Raw genomic sequence first — 24,295 nt, 5'->3', positions numbered from 1 at the left:
CTTTAAATTTGTGAGATTTTGCTAACTGGGCTTTTTTTGTGATAGCTCTTTTCTAGTTTACATTGGCATTATATTACATAAATGCATTCTTAAAAATGTCATTTTCTTTAGAACTGTTCAATAGAAGAAATTAAAAAACTATGCCAAGAACAGTTAGAGCTCCTGTCTGAAAAAAAAATCTTGAAGATTCTTGAGGGTAAGAATACATATTTCCACATTCTGATAACTTTTTAGTTAATACTATATTCAGAATAAACCCTGAGGTATTCTTTTTCTTCCTTGAATATTACTTTAATTTCATTATTGGGTAATCACTGAACAGTATTTTTACTTCTGTTTGTACAGAGAAATATAGTTTCCATGTCAGAATAACATTTAAGTGTAGATATTTTTTGATGTATGTATGGTTTTTCCATCTCAAGAGTATAGGTAAGAGCATACGTTTGTACACAGTAATAAAATGAAGTAAAAAATGTTAACCAAAATGCTATAAAATGAATTTTTGAGAAAGCAAAGACTTCTTCTAAAATAATTTTATTTTCTGCTCTGTATTCTCATTACTCTTAGTTTCCTATAAACTTTAAAGTTCTTTCATCTGCATCATGTTTAAAGGTGACACTTTTTATGTAAGGATGAAAATTAAATGGTTGTGACATTTTATGAGCATGCTTTCAATAGTTTGTTTCATTTATAAGGTGACAATGGTGCAGACTCCGATATGGAAGAGGAGGCAGATGATGGCCCTAAGAAGGGATCTGATTTAGTCAGTCAGTAAGTTAAAAATTTTTCATCTTCATTTCTAAATGATTTTGTTATTCCTTTGGTGGTTTCTTACCTGAAGAAGGATGATTTTTCTGTGTATTTGTATAAAGTAATTCACCAGTGTAAAAAGATTGATTTACTTAACTTGCAATGATAGGTTCTTTTGGTGTATATATAAGGATGTAGTTTATTGCTCTCAGGATTAGGTGATTTTCTTTTTTTTTTTTTTTTTTTAAATATATCTTTATTGATTTCAGAGAGGAAAGGAGAGGGAGAGAGAGATAGAAACATCAATGATGAGAGTGTCATTGATCGAGTCCGCAACCCGGGCATGTGCCCTGACCAGAAATCAAACCCCGATCGCCTGGATCCTAGGTCGACGCTCAACCGCTGAGCCACGCCCGGCCGGGCTAGGTGATTTTCTTAAACTGCTACTCAGAACATAGGACAGCAGCAATACCAGCTTGAAGCAGAGTCGCATCTCTCACTTGGAATTTGAATATAATACTAGTGGTACCCACTGTTTGCTAAGTACCTACTCTTACTCTACCAGGCATTGTGTTAGTAGCTTAGAACACTATTTCCCTGAATTCCTCTCCATGCGTATAATGCTAGGTGATAATAGCCCCATTTCACAGGTATGATGACAAGGTGGTTCGTCTTCTGTAGGTTCGGATAATTTGATTATTCTTATATATAATCCCTAAAGTTTTGGGATGATCACTAATCAAGAAACAACATGCTAATTTTTTTTTCCTAGATGATTCTTCTCTGTCAATACTAACTTTAGCATCTGTTGATGATTTTTGACTAAAGCAGTTAATTTTTGGTAAATGCCAAAGACTGACTTGTATCTCTCTTTGCAGAGGTAGTAGCACAGATAAGAAGAGATTACTAGAGGCAGTGGCATAAATAAGTAGCACACAGTTAACCTGAAATCTTGATTACTTTTTTATCTCTAATAGAATGCAATAGGGCAAGTATCAACCAAAAAGGACAATTTCATTTCATCCTACAACTTCTGGCCTCCAGAACTGTAAGAAATAAATTTCTGTTGTTTAAGCCAGACGGTCCGTGGCAGCCCTACCAAACTAATTTTACACACACCCACGCAGACACACACACACACATTTCCTGGTGAAATTTCCCACCCAGACTTCTTCATTTGGAAAAACTTCAAACTTACATGAAAGTTAAAAGGCTGATATAATGAACATCCATAGACCCTCCACCTAGATTGAGCAGTGTTAACATTTTCCATTTTTGCTTTCTCTTTATATTTTTCCTTTCCCCCCTCAGAGCCATTTGTATTAGTTTCCTAGGGCTACTATAGCAAAATACTAGAGACTGGGGGCTTAAACAACAGAAATTTACTTTCTCACAGTTTTAGAGGCTGGAAGTTCAAGATCAAGGTAGTGGCACAGTTCCTTTCTTCTAAGGCCTCTCTCCTTGGCTTGTAGATAGCCATCTTCTTACTGCCTCTTCACATGTTTGCTCTATGTATGTGCGTCCCTAGTATCTCCCCCTGCGTCCCAATCCCTTATAAGGACACCAGTCAGATTGGACTAGGTCCCACCATAATGTTTCATTTTAGTTTAATTACCTCTGTAAGTGTGTCTCTCCAAAATAGTCACCTTCTGAAGTATTAAGGTTAGAGCTTCAACATATGAATTTTGCAGTGGAGGGAAATGCAGTTCATCCCATAAACCATTTAAAAATAAGTTGTAGAGCCCTGGCCGGTGTGGCTCATTGGTTGGACTGTCAGCCTGCCCGTCTAAGGGTCGCGCACGGCTCCATTCCCAGTAAGAGCATGTACCTTGGTTGCAGGTTCACTCTCAGTCCCCGGTTGGGGGCTCGTGTGGGAAGCAACCAGTCTGTTTGTGTCTCTAACATCGATGATTCTCTCTCTCTCTCTCTCTCTCTTCCCCCATTCCCTCTCTTCTACTCTCTTTGAAAAATGAATGGAAAAAATATCCTCAGGCGAAGATTAACAAAAACAAAATTAAAAAAAATATATAAGTTGTAGCCTGGCTGGGCGTGGCTCAGCGGTTGAGAGTTGACCTAGGATCCAGGCAATTGGGGTTAGATTCCCAGTCCTGGCACATGCCCGAGTTGCAGGCTCGATCCCCAGCAGGGGGCGTGCAGGAGGCAGCCGATCCATGACTCTCTCATCATTGACGTTTCTATCTCTCCCTTCCTCTCTATGAAATCAATAAAGATATATATATATATGTATGTATGTATATATATATATGATGTAGATGTCATAACATTTCATGCTTAAACAATTCAGTATGCACTTCCTAAAAATAAGGACAGCCTCCTATGTAGCCACAATGCCATCATCACTCATAAGAAAGTGAACAGAAATTCAAATAATGACATGGAATATATTGCCATATAAAAGTTCCCCAATTACTAAAAAAATATTTTATGGTATATTTGCTTCTTTTAATTAATTAACTGGTTGATTCTGATCCAGGATCCACTTAGAGTTCATGTGTTCCATTTGACTTGTTATTATCACAAAGCTGACTTTAAAGGAAAGATTTAGATATAAGAGATAAACACTTTGTGACTAGTCCAGGGACGTATTTCACATCTTAAAGGAATTAGAAAAATAATAAATCAAAAGAAAGTTGGGAAAATGAAAAGCAAAGGTAAACATTAAAATTAAAGAAATAGAAAACAGAAATAAAAAGGGTAAATAAATCCATAAACTTGGTCTTTGTGAAGACCAGAACATAGTTAAACTCCTCTTGGACCTAGTTACGGCAGCAATTTTCAACCGATGCGCTGCAGAATTTTAGTAATTAGTGTATGTGCTCCATGAGGTGAAAAAGGTTGAAGATCGCTGAGTTAAGGAAGTAAGTGGAGAGCAATTTAATTAAGATCAGGAAGAAGGAGACGTGTGAGTTTAAAAGCATAATGAGAATCCACATGGAGCATCGTATGACCAAACTTGAAACCAGCATATAGATGGTTTTCTGTCAAAATACAAATTAACTAAATTGACCCCTCACAAAGTGGACAACTTGAAGAGATTAACAAAGAAGAAATTTGAAAGTTAGGTAAAGATCTGCAGCTGAGAAAGCAGCATGACAAGGTGGATTCACAACTGAATTATTACTTACTTGAGTCAATACATGTGATGTGTTTACAGTTAATAAAGCAGTCAGTAAATGCCACTTGTTATTATTTTCAAACAGATTATACCTGTTATTTAAATTAGTCCAGGCCCTAGGACAGTATGAAAAGGTCTTCAGTTTACTTCTCTGATTTCTGCGTGCCTTTAATATCCAGAATCTCATAAACAGTGCCCAAAGGTGTGTGGGGGATTATAGGCCACCTTACCTGTGAATAGAGATGTGAAAATTGGGGCTAGTGCTCTCGTAAAAGAAACCCCACCAATCTCCGAGTCCCTTCCACCACGTGAGGACACAAGAAGCCTACAGCCTGGAAGAGGGCCTTCACCTCACCACACTGTCCCCTGCTTTCACTCTTCCATCCTTCAGAACTAAGCTGTAAGTTTCTGTTGTTCGTATGCTACCCACTCTTACTCCCCAGTGGACTAAGATACTATGAGTTCTGCACATAGGGACAGTTTTCTTCTTTCCTTTTCTTAAAAAAGAAAACCACAGCCCCAGTTTGGCATCACTTCTGCTAAAGCCCTGATACCACACCTAGATTTACTTCTGGATTCTATCTTCACCAGAAATGTAATCATCAATCAGTCCAGAGTTTTCTGGTCTAGCACTGGTTAGGTAACCTGTCCTGTGGGCCCTGTCAGTTACCATCACCATCCCACCACCACCACCAAAAGGAAGAAGGTGCAGACTGCGTGACAAAACCCTTGTCATTTTTCTCCTGGCCTACAAATAATCCTTTCTTTTCTTTTGCTAATAGCTCCCTTGCCCTTGCCCCTGCAGGATCCTATAAAAACCTTCCCTTTTGTACAGCCCCTTGGAGCCCCCTTCTACTTGCTAAATGGGATTCTGTCTGATTTGTGAATCACTTAATAAAGCCAATTAGATCTTCAAATTTATTTGGTCTAATTTTGGTTTTGACACTTTCTAATCTATATGTCATTCTTTTTTTTTATTACCTTATTGACCTGTTAGCACTTCAGTGCATTGTTGCACAAGAGCGGTGAGCGTAGATATTCTTGCTTATTTCTAGCTTAGAAAGAAAAGATTCAGCCTTTCCCAGTTAAGCATGACATTACCTGTATGCTTTTGTTTTTTAAAGCTTATTATATTTTTTCTAATTTTTTGAAATGGATAGTTTATTTTAATTATTTGTGGATTAGTAATATATATTTAATCCTAAAACTTTCCTCTGAGTACCACTTTAGCTGTATCCCATAAAACTGGTTATTGTTAGTTTTTACTTTATAATTATCCTTTAACCTAAAAGCTGGTGAGTTTTAAAATATATAGGTAGTGAGGTTATCCATCCTGTATTTGTACATTTACTGCTCCAAAACCAGGATGATTCCTGAACTTTTTTATTGAAGACTTAACTGATGTTTTATGACCAAACCTATCAATTTATATGAATATTCCACACGAGTTAGGAGTTATAATCTGTGTTTTCAGAGTATGGTCTATATCAATTAATTCATTTAGGTCCTCAGTATCCGTTAGATCCATCATGAGATGGATGAGAGGGTTGAAGTCAGGTTCCTACTGTTCATGTCCTAGTCCCATTCAGGACTTCAGCCACATGACCTATTTAGTTCCAGAAGACCCGCCTACTAACACCATTGCCTTTGAGGTACAGGATTGCAACATACAAACTTTGTAGGGGGCACAAATATTCAGACCATGGCACATAATCACCTATGTAAAAAAAATCTCAAGAATCTACCAAAAAAACCCAAAAAAACAAACAAAACCTAGAACACTTATATGGCAGGTAGAACACTGACCTTCCCACAGATGTCCTAATCTCCAGAACGGAAGAATATGTTAATTTACGTGGGAAAAGGGACTTTGCTGATGTGATTCAATCAAGGATCTTGAGATGGGAAGATTATCCTGGATTATCCAGGCGGGACCAGTATAATCACAAGAATCCTTACAAGAGGGAGGTAAGAGGGACAAAGGCAGAAAGAGAAGGGACACTGGAAGCAGAGGTTGAAGTGATGTACTTCCAAGGTGGGACAGGAATTACAAGCTAAGGAATGCAGGTGGCCTCCTAGGAGCTGAAAAAGACCAGGATATGCAATCTCCTCCACGTCCTCCAGAGGAACGCAGCACTGCCTACATCTTGATTCTAGTGCCCTGAGACTTATTTTAAGCCACCAAACTTGTGGTAATTTGTCATACTGCAATAGAAAACTAATGTAAGGTACTTAATTAAAACCTAGAAATAAGCCAAAGTTACTGATAGTTTGCTTAGAGCCATCAGGATGTTTCATTTGATCTAAATATGTAAAAATTTTTCAGGTGGTTGTCAACAATTGAAAACAAGTGACAGCACACCAAAATCTGGATTTCTGAGTTGCTTGAAAATTCAGATCAGGCAACTTTTCCTAGGAGAGCAAAAAGTTAGTTGGAGGTCAGTGTAGCTACTCTTTTTGTATGGCATGTATGTTTCAGTTTGCTACATAGTTCTTCATTTGTCTGAATGTTTAATGTAAAAAAGGTCTATACAATGAGACACTGAAGAGAAAATACATAAAAGCCAGAGGTTGGGCCGTGGAACCAACTATTTCAGTTTGTCAACGATTTATCAATCAAAACACATACCTTTATCTTTTTATCCCAGCTTTGATGAGTAAAATAATTTCAAATAGGTCTAGATAAAGCAATCAGTGTTATTAAAAATACATGAGCCCGGCCGGGCGTGGCTCAGTGGTTAAAGTGTTGACCTAGGATCTAGGTGATCAGGGTTCGATTCCCGGTCAGGGCACATGCCCGGGTTGCGGGCTGCAGCCAATCAATGACTCTCATCATTGATGTTTCTATCTCTCTCTCTCTCCTTTCCTCTCTCTGAAATCAATAAAGATATATTTAAAAAATAAATAAAAATAAAAATACATGAAAATGTTAGTATATTTTAATCACTAATCTATGCTCTTTATTATAGTTTTTACCAGAAAGGACATAACATTAATAAAATTGTCTAAGATACCATAAATTAGCAACTTGCAATATGAGGTATACATACATATGTGTATGTGTATCTATATGATATTTAATAGGGCTATGTAAAATAATTTTCTTCTAAACCATTAAAGATTTTAAGGCACAGAAGTACACACAAATGTTTATGAATAAGTAAAAAGAAATTTCATTTTTACAGCTTTATATTCTCACATTGCCAACTTTATATATGTTGGTTATATTTATCCTCTGTTAGATTTCAGATGTATCTTTTCCTTCCCAGGCTCTTTTGATCTCTACTGCTGTTTAAAAGATTATTTGTTTACTGTTATTTTATGTTGCAATAGTTGTTTACTATTTAAAATAATAAGAAAATGGTAGTTACAAGAAATTTTTGACAGTATGCTGCTTTGAAACTTGAAATTAATGAGTATTAACATAATTTTTATAGGAATGTGATTTAGGAACTATGAAGATATATTTTCCATAGTTTCTAAATATTTTCATTTTAAAAATGGTGAGGGATGGAATTGTCACTCTAGTTCACCTACAGTAAGCTAATGCGTAAGTTTATAAAACAATGTATAGATATGCTAAAATCTTTAACATCTGTGACTTTGTAGTATTTTAAAACTGTTAGGTATTGTGACAAGATTTGCAAATGTTACAGATTACGACAGTTGCTTAACAAAAATAACAATTTTAAGTAAGTAAAGTGATACGGAGGCCTGGAATTAGGGTGCTATCTCCATTTGTAGATGTGCTGGAAAAGAAGCTTTATTGTAGCTAAAATAGCACTAAAAATGAGAACAGGTATTAGCTTGGCCTATAATGCGAGGTGATTATGCTCCAAGGAATATGTTTATAATGAAATTTAAGTCTTGAATAGTGCAATAAGATAATAGGGATTGAGGTTTTATGTATAAAGAATAAAAATTCAAACACTTTAGGGAAATCTTAGCAATATTTTAGAATTGCTGTAATAACTTTTTATGAATTTTAAATTAATACACTTTTAGTAAGTGATATTGAGGGAGATGTCAGTAGAAATGAAGCTGTATTTCCCAACAGATAATAAGCAATGTTGAGATAATATCACAGTTCCAGAAGATAAAGAAATTTAAAAATCCGGTTCTCAAAATAAGGTTACACTGCAAAGCAGGTTCTCTGTGAGTGGCCTGGAACTATTGTTTCTAGTCACTGCTACTTTCTTAGAGGATGAATATGTTCTAAAATAGGTATCATCCAATTCCAATTTTGGATGATTAAGTTTAAAAACAATAAGATATTCCTAAATAGGTCTCAGAGATTTTAAATAACACATACAAATTGAACCATTTTATGTTCACTAGAATATTTAAATAGCAAGTAAAATTCACAAGGAATTGTTTTGTAAAGTAAATGATTATTTTTGGTAGGAATTATTTTTAAATCTCCATTTACTTACCTGTTTTGTAAGTCTGAAATGTCAGCACTTTTGTTTAAAATGGCATGCAGGAGTATTCTTAAAATATAAGGTGTTGAAAAGAGCAAGTTGATGTCATTTAGAACAAGTTACTACTTAACAGTGTGCTGGTTATTAGTTACAATATACTAGATAAATACATTGTAATAATTATATTTCTTAAATGGCCTACAAATTATTCCACCCTTTAAAATTAGTAGCTTCTGTTTACTGTAGTTTATAGTCAGTTTATGTACTTTAGAGATGTTAGAATGAAAGAACAGCATAGTTCTTTCTTGTATTAAGATGTTTATACTTGGAAATAGTGGGCTACTCCTCTGGCTTGATCAGTTGTCTGAATGAGAGCAACAACTAGAATTTGGGTTGATGACCACTATTCGATTGCTGACCTTGGCAGTGATACATGGTAGAGCTCTGATGCTGTTTGTTAGTTTATTAAAAAGCCAGTGATGAACAGCTGCATTGGTTCTCAACTGAGCTGTCATGACACGGCTGCCTACCACCTTTTGTTTTAATAAGGATGAAGCATCCATGTCCTCTTGGATGAATTAGAGCTGTTCCAGGGGGTTTGGCTCAGCTGTGGTTAGAGTACTAAGAATTTGATTGGTTTCAACAAGTAACATATATTAATTACTTGAATATATAACTGTAAGTAACTTTCAGAGGGGCGATGGCATTCAGCCAAATGCTAAACTCTCAGTAAGTGTCAATAGAACTTGAATTTTGGAATCAAAGGATCCTCCACAAACTGCTATTATTAAACTTCAGTGGAATAAAGTATTTGAATAAAATGTATTGTGCTCTGGAAAATTGAATTAATGGGTAGCATAAGTCTATAGTACATAAGTAAGCATTTTTATCAATGGATACGAAAATAGGCCTCAGGTAGACCCAAGACCTGGGCTTGCTGGGAATGATACACTTCAGAAAATACCTGTCATTCACCCAACTCATAACCCACTCTGGAATTCATGGTGTTTTGTAATCATTTGTTTGTTAGTTTAATTCTATTATGGAAATTCTCATTGTACAATGAACCCTTGCATACCTATCACCCACTATGTCCCTTCTCATTCCATCATCCCAGCTTCTCCCAAATCGATAACGTTCAAGCAGATCTTGACCTAGTGACTTTAAACGTTAGACAGGCACCTCTTCAGAATCTCCAGAACATTCCTTAGAATGGGAGGGAGGGACCTTCTCAAGTTTTAGACGGGATCTTCATATGAACTGCAACTGTGTTCCCTGTGGGGGAACTTAGAGGGACTTAGGAAGCATTGTTTTTAACTGTACACACACACACACACACACAGTTTGTATTCTTTATATTACAGAAACCTAATTTTGAAACTCTGTTGTCATTTTTCTGTCAGTTTACTGCTTCACCCTGCTGTTCAAGCACTGGGTTAGATGTTAGCTGGTATTTTCCTTTTTTTCTGCTATTCCTTCATCACTGTTTTAAAATTTTAAATTCTTCTTAATCACTAACCTGGTTCATTGTATTAATTGCTTTATTTCATTTGAAAAATGTTCACAGTGCACTAAACTTGTTAATGACTGTTCTCTAATACTCCTGTGTACTTCTCCCACCGTTTGAACTGTTTGCTTACCAAGTCACTCGTGTTTGTTTCCAGTTCAGTTATCTTAGTTGCCTAATTTAGGTAAATGTATAAACGGATGAAGTATCGATATGAAAAGAGTAGTTAAGTTGAGTGCTCTGAAAAAACTCCAGGAGGAGTTGCTAAAAAGTTGTCATAGCTGTGGGACAACAATAATAAAACGGGGGGGGGGGGGGGGCATTGTATAAAATATAAAGGGTTACTTTTTTGAGCTCATATTTTTGGAATTTAAATAAGCCAAAACTAGAAATGATTTATGTGAGTAGGTTGAGACTGAACTCTTTTCCATGGATTGATATTAAAGGAAAGGCTGTGGACTTAGAAGATTGATAAATGAAGGTACACTTCTGTTCTGTGTTAACCTGGAATGCTTAACCTGTATGTGTAATTTTTAAGTGTTTTACTTAGTTAATAAAAAAAACTTTCGGGTAAATGACATTACTTATCTAAGATAATAGGGATTTAGCTGTATTTTTCTTTTTGTTATGAAAGTGTCAAGTGTATAGAAAAGTAGACTAGTGAAATGAAACCCTGGCACAGTTACTACAGTTTTTCATATCTGCTTCTCTTGTTTTCTTGAAGTATTGTAAGGTGAGTTGTAGATATTTTGAGTCTAAATATTTATTTTAGAATTTCCAGGAAATAAGGACATTTTTCCGCATTGGCATTTATCTAGTGCCTGTTATTAACAGCTAACTTATTTGAATGGTAAATGCATAAACACAGTATAACATTTTTAAAATATATAGTAGAACAAGTTTCTCTCTTCCCTGTTCCTCCTCCCGGATAGGCAGCCACAGGGAACCGGCATCCCTGCACCCTCCCAGAGCTGTTCCATACATTTACAAATACACGTGGATGTGTGTTTCTTTTCCACAAGTGGTAGTGTTCTGTGCAGACTGCTCCCTACCTTTATCCGTTTAACTCTGTTCCGTATAGCACTGTGTCTTGTCTTGGATTTTGTTCTACCTGGTACCTATAAGGCTTCCTATATACCTGAATGCCACCTGTTCCATTGTTGGATATAGCAGAACATAAACGGCTTATCAGGAGACATTGAAGTTGTTTACTATCTTTTGTTACTAAAAGTCGTATGAATATCTCTGTATATAAGTAATCTTGTTCTTCTGTGATTATATGTAGCGTAAATACCTGGAAGTTAATTATTGGGTCATACCTTTGGTTATGCCAGTTTCCCCGACCCTTTGCCAGCTGACTTGCTAAAATGGGAAGGACCTGGCTGATTTGGTCCTGTTTCTTTATCTTCTGCTGAGGTCTCCTCCCAGTATTTTTCATTTGGACAAGAAATTGACTTTCTTTTTCTGTTTAGAAATATATTTTAAACCTTTAATAATTCACACGTGTGGTTGTTCTTACGTTCTGCAGGTCTCCATGCTAAATTATTCTGATTTTAAAAACAAATTCATTGAGTCATAGAAAGGATCGAGAGTGGAACTGTATTTGGGGTGAAAGAAAGAAATTTGAGCAGATACTCGTTTAAGCACTTAAGTCTCAGAGATGGGTATGACTCTCTTATAATTCAAAGCCAAGATGGTAAATTAAGTTGCTTTAAGAAGGTGCATTGCAGATGGGAGAAGGGCATTAGAAAAATAAAAAAGGAGATTGATTTTTTTTTTCTTAATGGAAAGAAGTACTAAAAATCATTGCAAGATTCTTATCCCAAACCAGATTTAATAGTGTTCCCTCCTTCCCCCCTTTCTCTCTCTCTCTCTCCAGTTGTTATAAAATTCTTATATAGTTTTAAACTGTTTAATAGAAATATCTAAATACCATTTATATATATATTTTGTTTGTTTGTTTGTTTGTTTTCCTAACTCTGACACCTAGTTTTTCTTATCATCTGTAGGTAGATTTTTTTTTTTAAAAAATATATCTTTATTGATTTCAGAGAGAGGAAGGGAGAGGGAGAGAGAGAGACAGAAACATCAATGATGAGAGAGTCATTGATCGAGCCCGCAACCCCGGCATGTGCCCTGACCGGGGATCAAACCCTAATCGCCTGGATCCCAGGTCGACGCTCAACCACTGAGCCACGCCCGGCCGGGCTGGAGGTAGATTTTTTAAAAATTTTCATAGGACTACAGAAAAGACTTAATATGTACGTGTAGTTTTCTTACACTTTAAGACATTTTCTTTTTTGTATATATCTTGCCTTTCATGCTCTTTGATGAAGATCTTTAAATTGTTTTAGAGAACTCTGAATGTAGTATATGATAATTTTAGTTTCAAAGTCTGCATCTTGGAAAAATTAACTAGATTTTATAATTCTAAACTATTTTCTGAAATTTTTTCAACTTCAGATATTACTGATGTACAATCATTATCTGTTCACTTTTTAGACACAAGGTGGTGTACTATACCTACTGTCTGAAATTTTCTTGAGTTTCTTCAACAGCCTTAAGATAAAACAGAACATTATAAACGTTCACTTTAGGCACTAAAACAAATTGTTTGTGAAAGCAGATAGTTTTTATAGAGGGATCTAGTTTTATTTGAAGGGAATCCAAGGGGCTTTCACAGAGAAAATAAAATAATGCATAAAATAATGCATTTTGCTGCATTATTAAAATTTTTTGTTTGGAAATAATTTCAGTTTTATTAAGATTTCACAAGAATAATAGTACAAGAAACATCCGTATACCCTTTACCTGGATTTACCTATCATTAACATTTTATCCCATTTGCACACCCTCTCTTTATATACGTGTGTGTTTTCCTGAAATATTTGAGGCTGAGTTACTAACATCAAGACACTGTATCCCTAAATACTGCAATGTGCTTTTCCTAAGGATAGTGATAATCTCTTTTATATAACTACAATACAGTGTAACTTCAGTAAATTCAACTTTAATAACTTAACATTGGTAAATACTTCTACCCAGTCTGCCAGTGGCATTTCAGTTTGTCATCTGCAGTGTTTTTCTCCCTCCAGTTCAGTGGTCTCAGGTCAAACATAACATTTAAACATCGTGGCTCCTTAGCCTCTTTATCCAGGAGTGTTTCCACAGCCTCTCCTTATCTCTTTAGAATGCGGGTATTTAACCACTCCTCCCCCTTTCATCAGAACATTACTCATTTACATTTGGGGTTTGATGGTTCCCCATGGTACAGGTTGTACATTCTCAGCTAGAATGTTGCTTGGGGGACGTGTCCTTCCTAGTGTATTTCATGTGCTCATATGCTCATAGTCCTTTTTTAATGGTGATGTTACATTATATATTTGTGCAAATCACTTTTTGTAAATTCGGTTGTTTATGTTTAGAAGAATTCAATGTCCATCAAGGATGCGTAAGAGCAAACACACATTTTCTCTTAAAGGAGGACACTTAGATTAATGTTTCCAGTAGGGAAAATCTGATTTGACTATAAGGCTTGAAGTAGCACATTTTAGCTGTATTCCTTGGAAAGCTCTTGATGTTGTATATGGCATTCACTCTGCCCTGGGTTGCCAAGGAGCATTACTGATATCCCCCTTAGGATCTGCCAGTCCTCATTCCGGTGAAAGAATAAAAGCAAGTAGGTGACATTAGACAGGAAGAAATGCACAAAACAGAGCTATCTCAGCTATAAATCTCTTTGGTATAATTAATGCCAAATCCAAATTATTTTGTAGTCTCTGTTTGGGTTTGTGCTTGTATTTATTAGAGTGTTATATGGAACAAACATGGAACTTCCAATTATGTTGACTGGAAAGAATATTGAAAATTCTCAAAGAAATGGTTATGTCTTTATCTTTTGGTTATTTAAGGAATTTGTTGCTGTTAAGTGGATAGAAATAGTTTTGTGAGTAGGAAACTTTCCTAAATACTTTTAGTATGTTAGTTTCAGGGTATATATAAAGATTTTCAGGAAATAATGGATAGTTATTTTAAAGAAAATAGTCATTTTGAGTATTTGAAATTAATGTGACTTTTGCTGAAAACTACTTGTAGTATCAGTAGTAAGATGGTATAATGCCCTCTAAGAAAGAGCATTAGTTTAGTTTGCAGCTGTTGCAGAACATGGTGAATCAAGACTTTTTTTAGGGCATGATCTTACATTTAATCTATTTACTTTGATTATATATGAATATTACATATAAAATATGTATTTCCCATGTACTGTAGACATCAAAGCATTTGAGATACGAAGTTAGCTGAATATAAAATAATTTGAATTCCAAAGTGCCCATTAAATTTAGCAGTTGAACTTGAAAAATTATTGGATTCATCTGTGACTCATTTCTGCCATTAGCTACTGTGCAGGGTATTAGAAGGGAGAAAAAAAAGATCTCCATGTTCCTTTCAGGTTTGTCTCTTGATTTTACAAAGAAGTGTACTGCCTAAATTGGTGGTACTTTAGAGCCGCTGTTTCTAACCCTTGTGTACGTGTTTCTGAGTTACCGGAGTGTACTAAATGGTACCCTGGGGCCTAGAAGAATTCAGTGTGTCTTCCCAAGTGTCTAACTTAGTTCTTGGATATGGAGCTGTAAATATGATTTGATTGAATATAGTTTTAAAAATTGTTTTTATTTACTTTTATTCCTCAGACAAGACATCTGTATAGATTCTTCTTCATCCGTGAAAGAGAACAAGCAACCTGAAGGTTTGGAATTAAAACAAGGTATGAATCACTGCTTAATTTTTATATAGCATTTACCAATAATAAATTTTCACAGTGTTTCAGCTTACCCCTATTTTACAGATAGGTGACAGAAAAATGTATTTGACCCAAGGTCCAAAGAGTAAAGCATACATCCTTTACTTCATGAGTCCTTTAGCCCCTGGAGAAGTTCTGCCTTGTGATGTATAGTTACAGACGCCAACTGGAAGTTGTCATCTTAACCAGTGTTAATCTGGCAATCTGTGTTATATATCCTTAGCTCTAAGATACTAGAAATATGTTAACTACGTAGCTTTGAGTTATATGTGGGGAAAAATAAGTCTTAAGGGATAACTCTGTCGTTTTTTTGCAGAGATCTTTTTTCCTTGTTTATTTTCTGCCTTATTTATTGTTTTATATACAGTAGCTTTATGTCAGTAGTTTTTGACATTACCAGTTACACAAAGTGGCAGTTTGTGATTTATTCAAGCCAAGTAGACCAGTAGGGCTAATCTTGTAGATGTATATTTTTTGTTTGTTTCTTCTCACCTTAAATGGGGAAATTGAAAGTAAAATAAATTTTTATTAGTTACTCAAAAAGCACAGTTTTCCTTTTTCCTGCTAAAATTACTTCTGAGCAGTGATAACCTGTTGTAGCCAAGAGGGTTGTGTTATTACATAAGCAACTAATATTTAATAATTTAGAATAGATTCTCAAAAACTTGAGTTATAGGAACTTACCTGGTAGAAGCAGGTTATCAATTTATTTAGGCAGAATTTTTTTTTTAACTGGTCTTTGTTACTAATGTTTAATTAACAAAGTGAAAAAAGTCGGATAATTAATTTTGTGATTCATTCAATTTATATATAGAGAGAACAAAGCCTAGATATTCTGTAATTCTAACTTATGTACAGGGGGCGGTTTATAAATATTTCTGATGGTCTTGAGAATTCCAGTGCTTATCGGAAGTCCTATTTTGTTAGCCTCTTAAATAGCCAGATGGAATTATATCTTTGTATTCTGACTACTTCTGAGTAACCCCCACAGACATAAACATTTACATTTCTTTGTCATCTATATATAATGCTAAGCACACATAATTTTTATAAAATGTAGTCACAGTCTTACAGCTCTTATACCATTTATATATATAATTGGTCAGCATTGCTGTTGTTTCTGCCTTTGTTTCTACTCTTTGCATCCGATGAGCAGGCAGTGTGGAGGTGATGCTACTAGACCATCTGTGGAGAAAAGAATGTTGCGTAAAGGACAGAAAAAACCTAGGGCAGGCCAATTCTAGGGAGAAGGGAAGGGAGACCTCATTGCACAAGGCAGCCAGTGCTGCCCTCGAAGGGAAGATGTTTTCCTGCTCCCATGTCAAGCACCTGGAGCTCTTTCGAACTCCTTTCCCAGTGTCAACAGCCTGTTTTGCTTTGATTTTCTTACGGTAACTTCAGTCATTTGAAACCCAGCCATGGAGGCAGAGAGGGAGAGAAAAAGGACTCAGAGTAGCCAGATATCACAAAGCTTTTACACAGGAGGTTTGATAGACCACTCTTCCAAAGCTTTTACACAGGAGGTTTGATAGACCACTCTGCTCTTCTCACTGAGCAGCAGAACCATCAAGAACACACTGTCGTCAGTAAGGGACAGCAAGCAGAGGCGGGAAAGCATGAGATCAAAGCACAGCAGCGCCATTGTGCAGCACGGCGCATGTTGTGACTAAATCTGTAGGAAATGGTTAAACTGAGTTTCAGCGCTTTTTAAAAGGAAGTAGGGAAATAAGTAGTCTTTAAGAAAAATAACTAAAAAAGTGGTTGAAATATAAAATGTTTTATTGCATAACAGGATAAACATAAATTACATAGACGATTCAATTACGTAGAGCATGTTCCAGATAAACATTTGTGTAGCTGAAATCTGAACCAGCTAATAAGTAACTTGCATGGAAATAGAAATTCTGGTAGGCTCAATAAAGATTATTGCCTTTTTTCTAAATGAATTAATGTGGCCTGTTTTTAATATGCAAAACTTTCAAAATTGATTTAATATTTTCTCTAACTTTTTTTGCATAGCTAGCTATTCTTGCTCACAGTGAGCTCAATAAAAACAAAATATAATGCTCCTTGTGAATGCATTGTCATTTTATTTAGTGGCTTGGCTGTTTAAGAAAATTCATTGACACTTACTTACTATAGTAACCCTTTGTTCACTAGACCAAAGTATAAAGCAGCATTGAATTTTCTCTCTACTCTTTCACAATAAAATAAATCTTACTGTATGACCTATTTATTAATGGTGTATGATGCTGACAGGTTATTTAAATTACATTTTTGGTTTTTTCAGCTTCTAAAATACTCAAATATTGATAAGTATTAACTGTGAGTTACTTAAGTTGAAATTGACATTTTGTTTAATGCTGGTTTCATTCATCTGGCTGAGGAATGCACATTTATGAAACTGCTAAAGATTAGTATCAGATTTTACACTACTATCACTTTTTTTTAATGAACGAGAGTTGATATTTTACAGTGTGGTCCATTTATTTATTTATATTTATTAACTATATCTTTATTGATTTCAGAGAGAGGAAGGGAGAGGGAGAGAGAGAGATAGAAACATCAATGATGAGAGTCTGATTGGCTGCCTCCTGCACACCCCTGACTGGGGATCGAGCCCAAAACCTGGGCATGTGCCCTGACCAGGAATCAAACCCCGATCTCCTGGATAGTAGGTCAATGCTCAACCTCTGAGCCACTTCTGGCCTGGCTATCACACTTTAATAAAAGATTAATATCTGAAGATTTACCTTCCATGTGCAAACATTATTTAAATATAAATATAACCTACTGGTTGATTGATAGGTACTGCAGTAAAATAGAAATTCTTCTGTTGAGGTTATTTTCCTGAGTCATTCATTTTTAGCAAGAGGTCAGTTGTAGAAGAAACACCAAGTATAGTTTTGCTCTTTATCTTTAGCACAGCTGTGTTTGCGTGCACATGCACATATACATATGCAAGCCTGAGATATTATGTTAATTTCTGGAGGATTTCAAGCCTTGTGTTATTGAAAAGATTTAGCTCTCCTTTTAAAATAACAGTGGTTTATATAAAATTTCTAAATTAGTTATTTGTGGTGTTGTTAACAAAATAAAAACTGCTATTTGTCAAAGGTATTAAATTTGTAAAAAGTATTTTTAAAATATCAAATCTCTGCTAATACTAATGAGTTTTTCTATATATGTATCTATAAATAAACTTGCTTAAGTCATTCAGTAATATTAAAATAATGGTATAGCCCTGGCCAGTGTTGCTCAGTGGTTAGAACGTAGGCCTTCAGGTCTTGGGTTTGATTCCCTGTCAATGGCGAGTACTGGGTTTCAGGTTTGATCCTGGCCCTGGTCGGGGCACGTGTGGGAGGCAACCAATTGATGTGTCTCTTTCACATCAATGTCTCCCCCCCTTTCGTTTCCCTTCCCTCCCCCTCTCTCCCTTCGTCTCTAAAAAAGTAAATGGAAAAAATTTCCTGGGGTGAGGATTAGAAAAATAATAATAATGGTCTATATTTAAATTGTTTCTTTAAAGTTTACAGTTGGGGGATATGTGTAATTTTGAAAATTATTCCCCTTTGTAACTTCAAGAATTAAGCCCTTGTCCTTGGAAGTTGTTAGGATAAATTTTTTTTAACTATACATGAGAAATACCTATGTTAGATGTGGGTATTTAGATTGAAGAGTTGAGATCACTTAAAATATTTGAAGGGCTGTCAAGTGGGAGAGTGATTAGGCTTGTTCTATATTGGCTTCGAGAATGAAAATAGGGCCAGCAGATAAAGTTATCATCTAACTATTTATTTCCAATAAACACAAGTAACAGAAAATGTAGTGGCTACCTTCGGAAATATGTTCCTGTTGCTGAAGGTGTTTCAACACAGGTTACAGTAAATGGCCACTTGGTGACGCTGTTGTAGAGCTGATTCCAGTCATGTTTGGCTCTTTGGCCTTGATCTTGAAGCTCCTTTCTAGCCGTCAGATTTTGTAAATGCCGGTGCCTAGCACAGTGTCTTCACTTGGGTGAGTGCTTTATAACTGGTTTCTTAGGTTGTTTAATGGAAGCAGAGTGAAATATACAGTATTTTTCTATCTCTACATTTTTTTTTCTATTTAGAGGAAAAGATACTTGATTTAGTCTTTAAGTTGTATGATGGTTCCTTGAAATGCATACGTTTGAATATAATAAAAATACATTTGTAACCATATGGTATATAAAATTATCAAAATGAATAAGACATTCACTGCCTCTTACTCTGAATATTCTGCATTAGGCTTCTCAGGCAGAGCTCTGCTGCGCTTAGGCTCAAATTTCGCCACTTTTTCTTTTCTATTCAGATAATTATTGGTTTATACAGCTGTTTTCAACCTTTTTCATTTCATGGCACACATATCTAGTTACTAAAATTCTGTGGCATACCAAATAATATATTACATTTTTTGTCAATCTGGCCAAAAAAAAAAGGTATAATTTTGATTCATTCTCACACCACCAGACGGCTGTTGCTGTGCTGGCTGCTGTCACTTTTTTTATTTGACAGCCTAAGGGAAAGGGGTCATTGCCCCTGACTAAATAGTCAGGTATGGCATGTTTTAAACATTCTTGCAGCACACCGGTTGAAAATCTCTGGTTTATAACATTATGCTAGTTTCGGGTGTACAGCATTGTAATTTGACATCTCGTGTGTGTGTGTTTTTAATGTAGTTTCCTCCTACAGTTATATTTTGGCCTAGTTCACGAGTCAGTAAATTATCTTTGAGAATTATCTTCTTAACAAGAGCTTCAAGAAATAGAAAAGTTTACTTTAATAGGGGAAAAATGTTTTCAGTGGCTAAACTATGTGGTGAAAGTTTAGAATAGGTATTTTCTTTGGACTTCTTTCAACTTTTCAGACCACTGGTCACCAAAGTAGTATACACACTCCCAGAGAGTGAAGAAGGAATACACCAGAACTTCTAAAATAAGTAAATAAATACAAACTTACATATTCAAGTCTTTTCCTGTTAAAATTTCAAATTACATATATATGATTGCAAGAGTACATATTAATTTGTAAGTAAATAAAAAATATAGTGTGGCAGGTACTTAAAAATGTTTTCACTGATAGGTTTATTTAGGTAGTGAAGTTGAGACCACCCTCTTAGACTGTCATAAAGAATTGATCATGTCCATAGCTCATTCCTTCATTAATTCTAAAAAGTTAAATGTGATATAAGAGATTTTGCCATTGTTTAGTACAAGTATTAAATATAGAACTATATGAGACCACTTGAATCCTTAAGGTGAGGGATAAATGGAAAAACCCAGTTAATTTTTCTTCTTGTTGCTACTGTTACTGTTCTAAGGTAGAACTGTCCCAGGGGAGGCAAAGCTGGGTAAGTAGAGGGACTAGAGTAAAAAAAAGTGAATTTGCAGTTTTAATGCTGAGTTTTTCTGAAAAAGAACTTTATAACGATAACTGAAAGAATAAATACAGTTATAAAAAATTAAAAAGATAATGAGAAAAATGCCATCAGAGACTTTTGCTTTGTAAAAGAAGAGAGAATAAAGATTATCAGTTAATTAAGCAGCATCTGTGTGCCCAGAGTTTTCCATGCCTACCATGAGTGTTGCTGAAGAAATCTCTGGGTTGGCAGATGAACTCTGGGCTGCCTCTTCCTTTGTATATCTAAGTTGCAGACACGAGTGCTAGAAAGCTGTGGGAGACTGGAAAGAAAGTGTTACAGGGCTGCCTGGAGTTGGAAGCAGAGAAGCATATGCACTGCTGATAAAGTATGAGTCTAATTCCCTTCTTCGTAACCCTGTTTACCTCTCTGACTGACTGTAACAAAAAGTATTCACAGAATGCAGCTTCTCAAAATGAGTTAACTTCTTTAAAGGATTTTAAAAAACTTGTTCTGGAGAACTGCTGTCTAGTTCAGCAATTGGTAAAAGTAAAAAATGGTTTAGCGACCAGTGCAGCTTAAAGAGTTTACATTGTTTTTCTTATTCCTTTGACTGTTCACAAGTTATTCCCAACAATGATTCCAAATGGGATTCTCCCTGCCTTTTTTTTTTTTAAAGATTTTTAAATTGATTTTTAGAGAGAGAGGGAAACATTGGTATGAGAATGAGACATCTCCTCCCAGGGATCGAGCCTGCAACCTGGGCATGTGACTGGGAGTTTAACCAGCAGCCTTTCGGTGCATGGGATAACGCCCAGCCAACTGAGCCACACTGGCCAGGGCCTCTCTGCTTTTTAATTTGTCTCTTTCTATAAGTAGTAGTTAAATGGAAGGGTGAAAATTACATTTTGTATGGTGGATTATCCCATACTGTATCTGTACCTTTTGAAGGCCCCTCTTTTGCATTTAAATTTGAGACTTCTAGATTTAAAAAAATAATAAATTAAACTGGTAAGGCTTTTGGATGCATAATGCCCTACATGTTTTGTCAAGAATGAAATTACAAAGAATTTGGTTCAGTATTTTGAGAGAAATGTTTATTTCCATGTTTTGTTTTGTTTTAAATTATACCCATTTATTTATTTTTAAATATATCTTTACTGATTTCAGAGAGAGGAAGGGAGAGGGAGAGGGGGAGAGAGACAGAAACATCAGTGATGAGAGAGTCATTGATCGGCTGCCTCCTGCACACTCCCAACTGGGGATCGAGCCCACAACCCGGGCATGTGCCCTGCCCGGAAATGGAACTTCGATCTCCTGGATCCTAGGGTGATGCTCAACAGCTGAGCCACACCCAGCCTGGCTAAATTATACTCATTTTAAACATCCTATCTTATGATGTAGTTCACAGGCTCCTAGACATATTCTTAGGGCAGCTGCTTTGGAGGTTACATACTCTAAACCTTCATCAGATGTTTGGTTCCCCTGTGGATTCTCTGTGCTTCTCATGTTTTTGTCTAGTTCACTAGGAAAAGCACCTTCTTGTATACAAGTGCTCCTACCAAAGGAGAGAGTAAACACCATATAGTTGCAGTCAGATTGTGTTATCAGTTCCTGACCCTTTTACATATCCCACACCATACCCTGTGATTTAACTAGCGGTTTTGGGTACCACACCATATAGTTGATAATGTGTTGAGCTTACAGATAACAGACTTTACTTTTTAAAAACTTAATATTCCTTAATTTTTTTATTTTTATTTTTAAATATATCTTTATTGATTTCAGAGATGGGAAAGGAGAGGGAGAGAGAGATAGAAACATCAATGAGAGAGTCATTGGAGATCGAGTCCTCAACCCGGGCATGTGCACTGACCAGGAATCAAACCCCAATCGCCTGGATCCTAGGTCGACGCTCAACTGCTGAGCCACACCCGGCTGGGCTATATTCCTTAATTTTTTGAAATAGCTTTAGGTTTATAAAAATGTTGAGTGGAAAGAAAGTGAGAGTTTCTATATACTCAGCACCTCTTCTCCCAGTTTCCCTCATTATTATCTTGCATTAATGTGGAAAATTTGTTATAATTGATGAGCCAGTATTAATACATTGTTATTAACTGAAGTCCATTGTTTACATTAGAGGTCATTGCTTGTGTTTTATATACTACAGGTTTTGATAACTGTGTAATAGCATGTATTCTAACACCTATACATGCTATTTTACACTCTCATGTAGTACAGTTTCGCCTATTCATTCCTCCCACTCACCTTCCTCCAGACTCCTGGCAACCACCCATCTTTTACTGTCTAGTTTTGTCTTTTCTGGATATCATACAGCTAGAATCATATAGTATGTAGTCTTTTTTTAGATTGGTTTCTTCCAGTTGCCAATGTGCATTTGAGGTTCATCCATGTCTTTGTGTGGCTTGATAGCTCGTTTCTTTTATTGCTGAATAATCTTCCATTGTCTGGATGCACTGCAGTTTATTTATCCACTGACCTATTGAAGGACATCTTGTTTGCTTCCAACTTTTGAGTCATGAATAAAGCTGCTATAATCATTTGTATACAGGTTTTTGTGTGGACATAATTTTAACTGTGGGTAAATACCAGTTTAGTTTTGTAAGAAACTACCAGACTGTCTTTCAAAGTGCTATACCATTTTACATTCCCACCAACAATGAATGAGAGTTCCTGTTCCAAATTCTTGCTAGCATTTGGTGCTCTCATTGTTTTGGATTTAGGCCATTATAATAGGTGTGTAATGGTATCTAGTTTTATTTTTTAATACCCTAGTGACCTATGATGTTGATTTTCTTTTCATATACTTTGCCATCTGTGGATCTTATTTGGTGACTTGTCTCTTCAGATCTTTTTCCCATTTTTAAATTGAGTTGTTTTCTAATTGTTGAGTTTTAAGACTTCTTATATAGATTGAATACCAGTCCTTTAACAGATGTGTTATGTGTGTTTTTTAAATATATCTTTATTGATCTCAGAGAGGAAGGGAGAGGGAGAGAGAAATAGAAACATCAGTGATGAGAGAGTCATTGATCGGCTGCCTTCTGCACAGCCCCAACTGGGGATTGAGCCCACAACCCTGGCATGTGCCCTGAACGGGAATCAACTGTGATCTCCTGGATCCTAGGTCAATGCTCAGCCGCTGATCCACACCCAGCTAGGCATCAGATGTGTGTTTCAAATATTTCCTCTCAGTCTGTGGCTTGTCTTTTCATTCTCTTACTGTTTATTCATATTTAACACACTTTTTAGGTCTGTGTCTCCTGCATATTGTATATATTTAGGTGGGTATAAGGGACCTATGAGAAGAAATGTCCAGCTTGAACCAGCATTCTAACCTGGGAAGCTTGCAGTCGTCCTGATTCTGTTCAGATCTAGGAGCAGAATAGAATGTTTAAATGCACAGATTTTCAAAATATACTCAGGTTTGACTTTTGGTCCTGCCACTTTCATTTTGTGAACAAGGGCAAGTTACTTAAACTCTCCCTCAGTTTTCTCATTTATAAAATGGAGATAATAAATATGAGTGTCTATTACTGTGTCTATTACTATGTTGGCCTAGGATTAAAAGAGTTAATACATGTAACCACTGTAAAGAAGTGCTTAGTATTAGTGCTCAGTAAATATCAGCTCTTGTTATAACTGTTTCTACCATTGTTGTCATTGGTGCTTTCTGTTTCATCCCCTCGATATCACCTGGCTGTCTCTAATTGGTAAAATTACTTCTATATTGAATTATAGTCTGAATATAACTTCTACTCATTGGTCCTTTTGTGCCCTTTGGGTTATAAAAAAATGAATTTAATACTTCTTCTGAATGATGTCTCTTTGAATTTTGAATCTGATCCCTTCTTTCGACAAACTCATTTTTGTTTTGTGCTAGTTACCAGGGATGGGGAGATAAATAAAATCTTTATTTATCTTTTGGAAATAGATAAATGGCCTCGTTTGGAAAGAACTAGTCAAATAAAGGAAAACAGATGTGTAATTAATTTTATATCCACCTGATCTGAACTTATGTATTCTTCTTCCTTCCTGTTAAAAAGATCTTTGTTGCTGAGACCAGCCCCACTCTTTGTGTGGTGCTCACAGTGCTGTTTGGTACCTGGAGTTATTTCCTCTTTTCCTAATCAACGCCCCCTTCCCTAGTGAACTGTTGCCAGCAGCGATTTCACTGCCATTGCTGAGTCTCCTCTCGACCTACCAGCCATGTTTGACACCATTGATTATCCCGCTTCCCTGACACTGACTTTCTTCTCAGACCCTTTGCATTATGCTCC

General features: G+C 35.9%; 1 protein-coding gene across 1 annotated transcript in view; it reads left to right on the top strand.

The window, feature by feature from the left end:
* Positions 1-24,295, top strand: part of CAAP1 (caspase activity and apoptosis inhibitor 1) — a 37,519-nt gene that overhangs the window by 5,743 nt on the left and 7,481 nt on the right. The window contains exons 3-5 of the mRNA XM_081151171.1: positions 112-196; positions 696-771; positions 14,506-14,579. Of these exons, the coding sequence (XP_081007297.1) occupies positions 112-196; positions 696-771; positions 14,506-14,579 (235 nt within the window). The remainder of the gene's footprint in view (positions 1-111; positions 197-695; positions 772-14,505; positions 14,580-24,295) is intronic.

The sequence above is a fragment of the Miniopterus schreibersii genome (genome assembly GCF_964146895.1).
Source record: "Miniopterus schreibersii genome assembly, chromosome: 11".
Lineage (NCBI taxonomy): Eukaryota > Metazoa > Chordata > Mammalia > Chiroptera > Miniopteridae > Miniopterus > Miniopterus schreibersii.
This window is presented reverse-complemented; position numbering and strand designations above follow the sequence as displayed.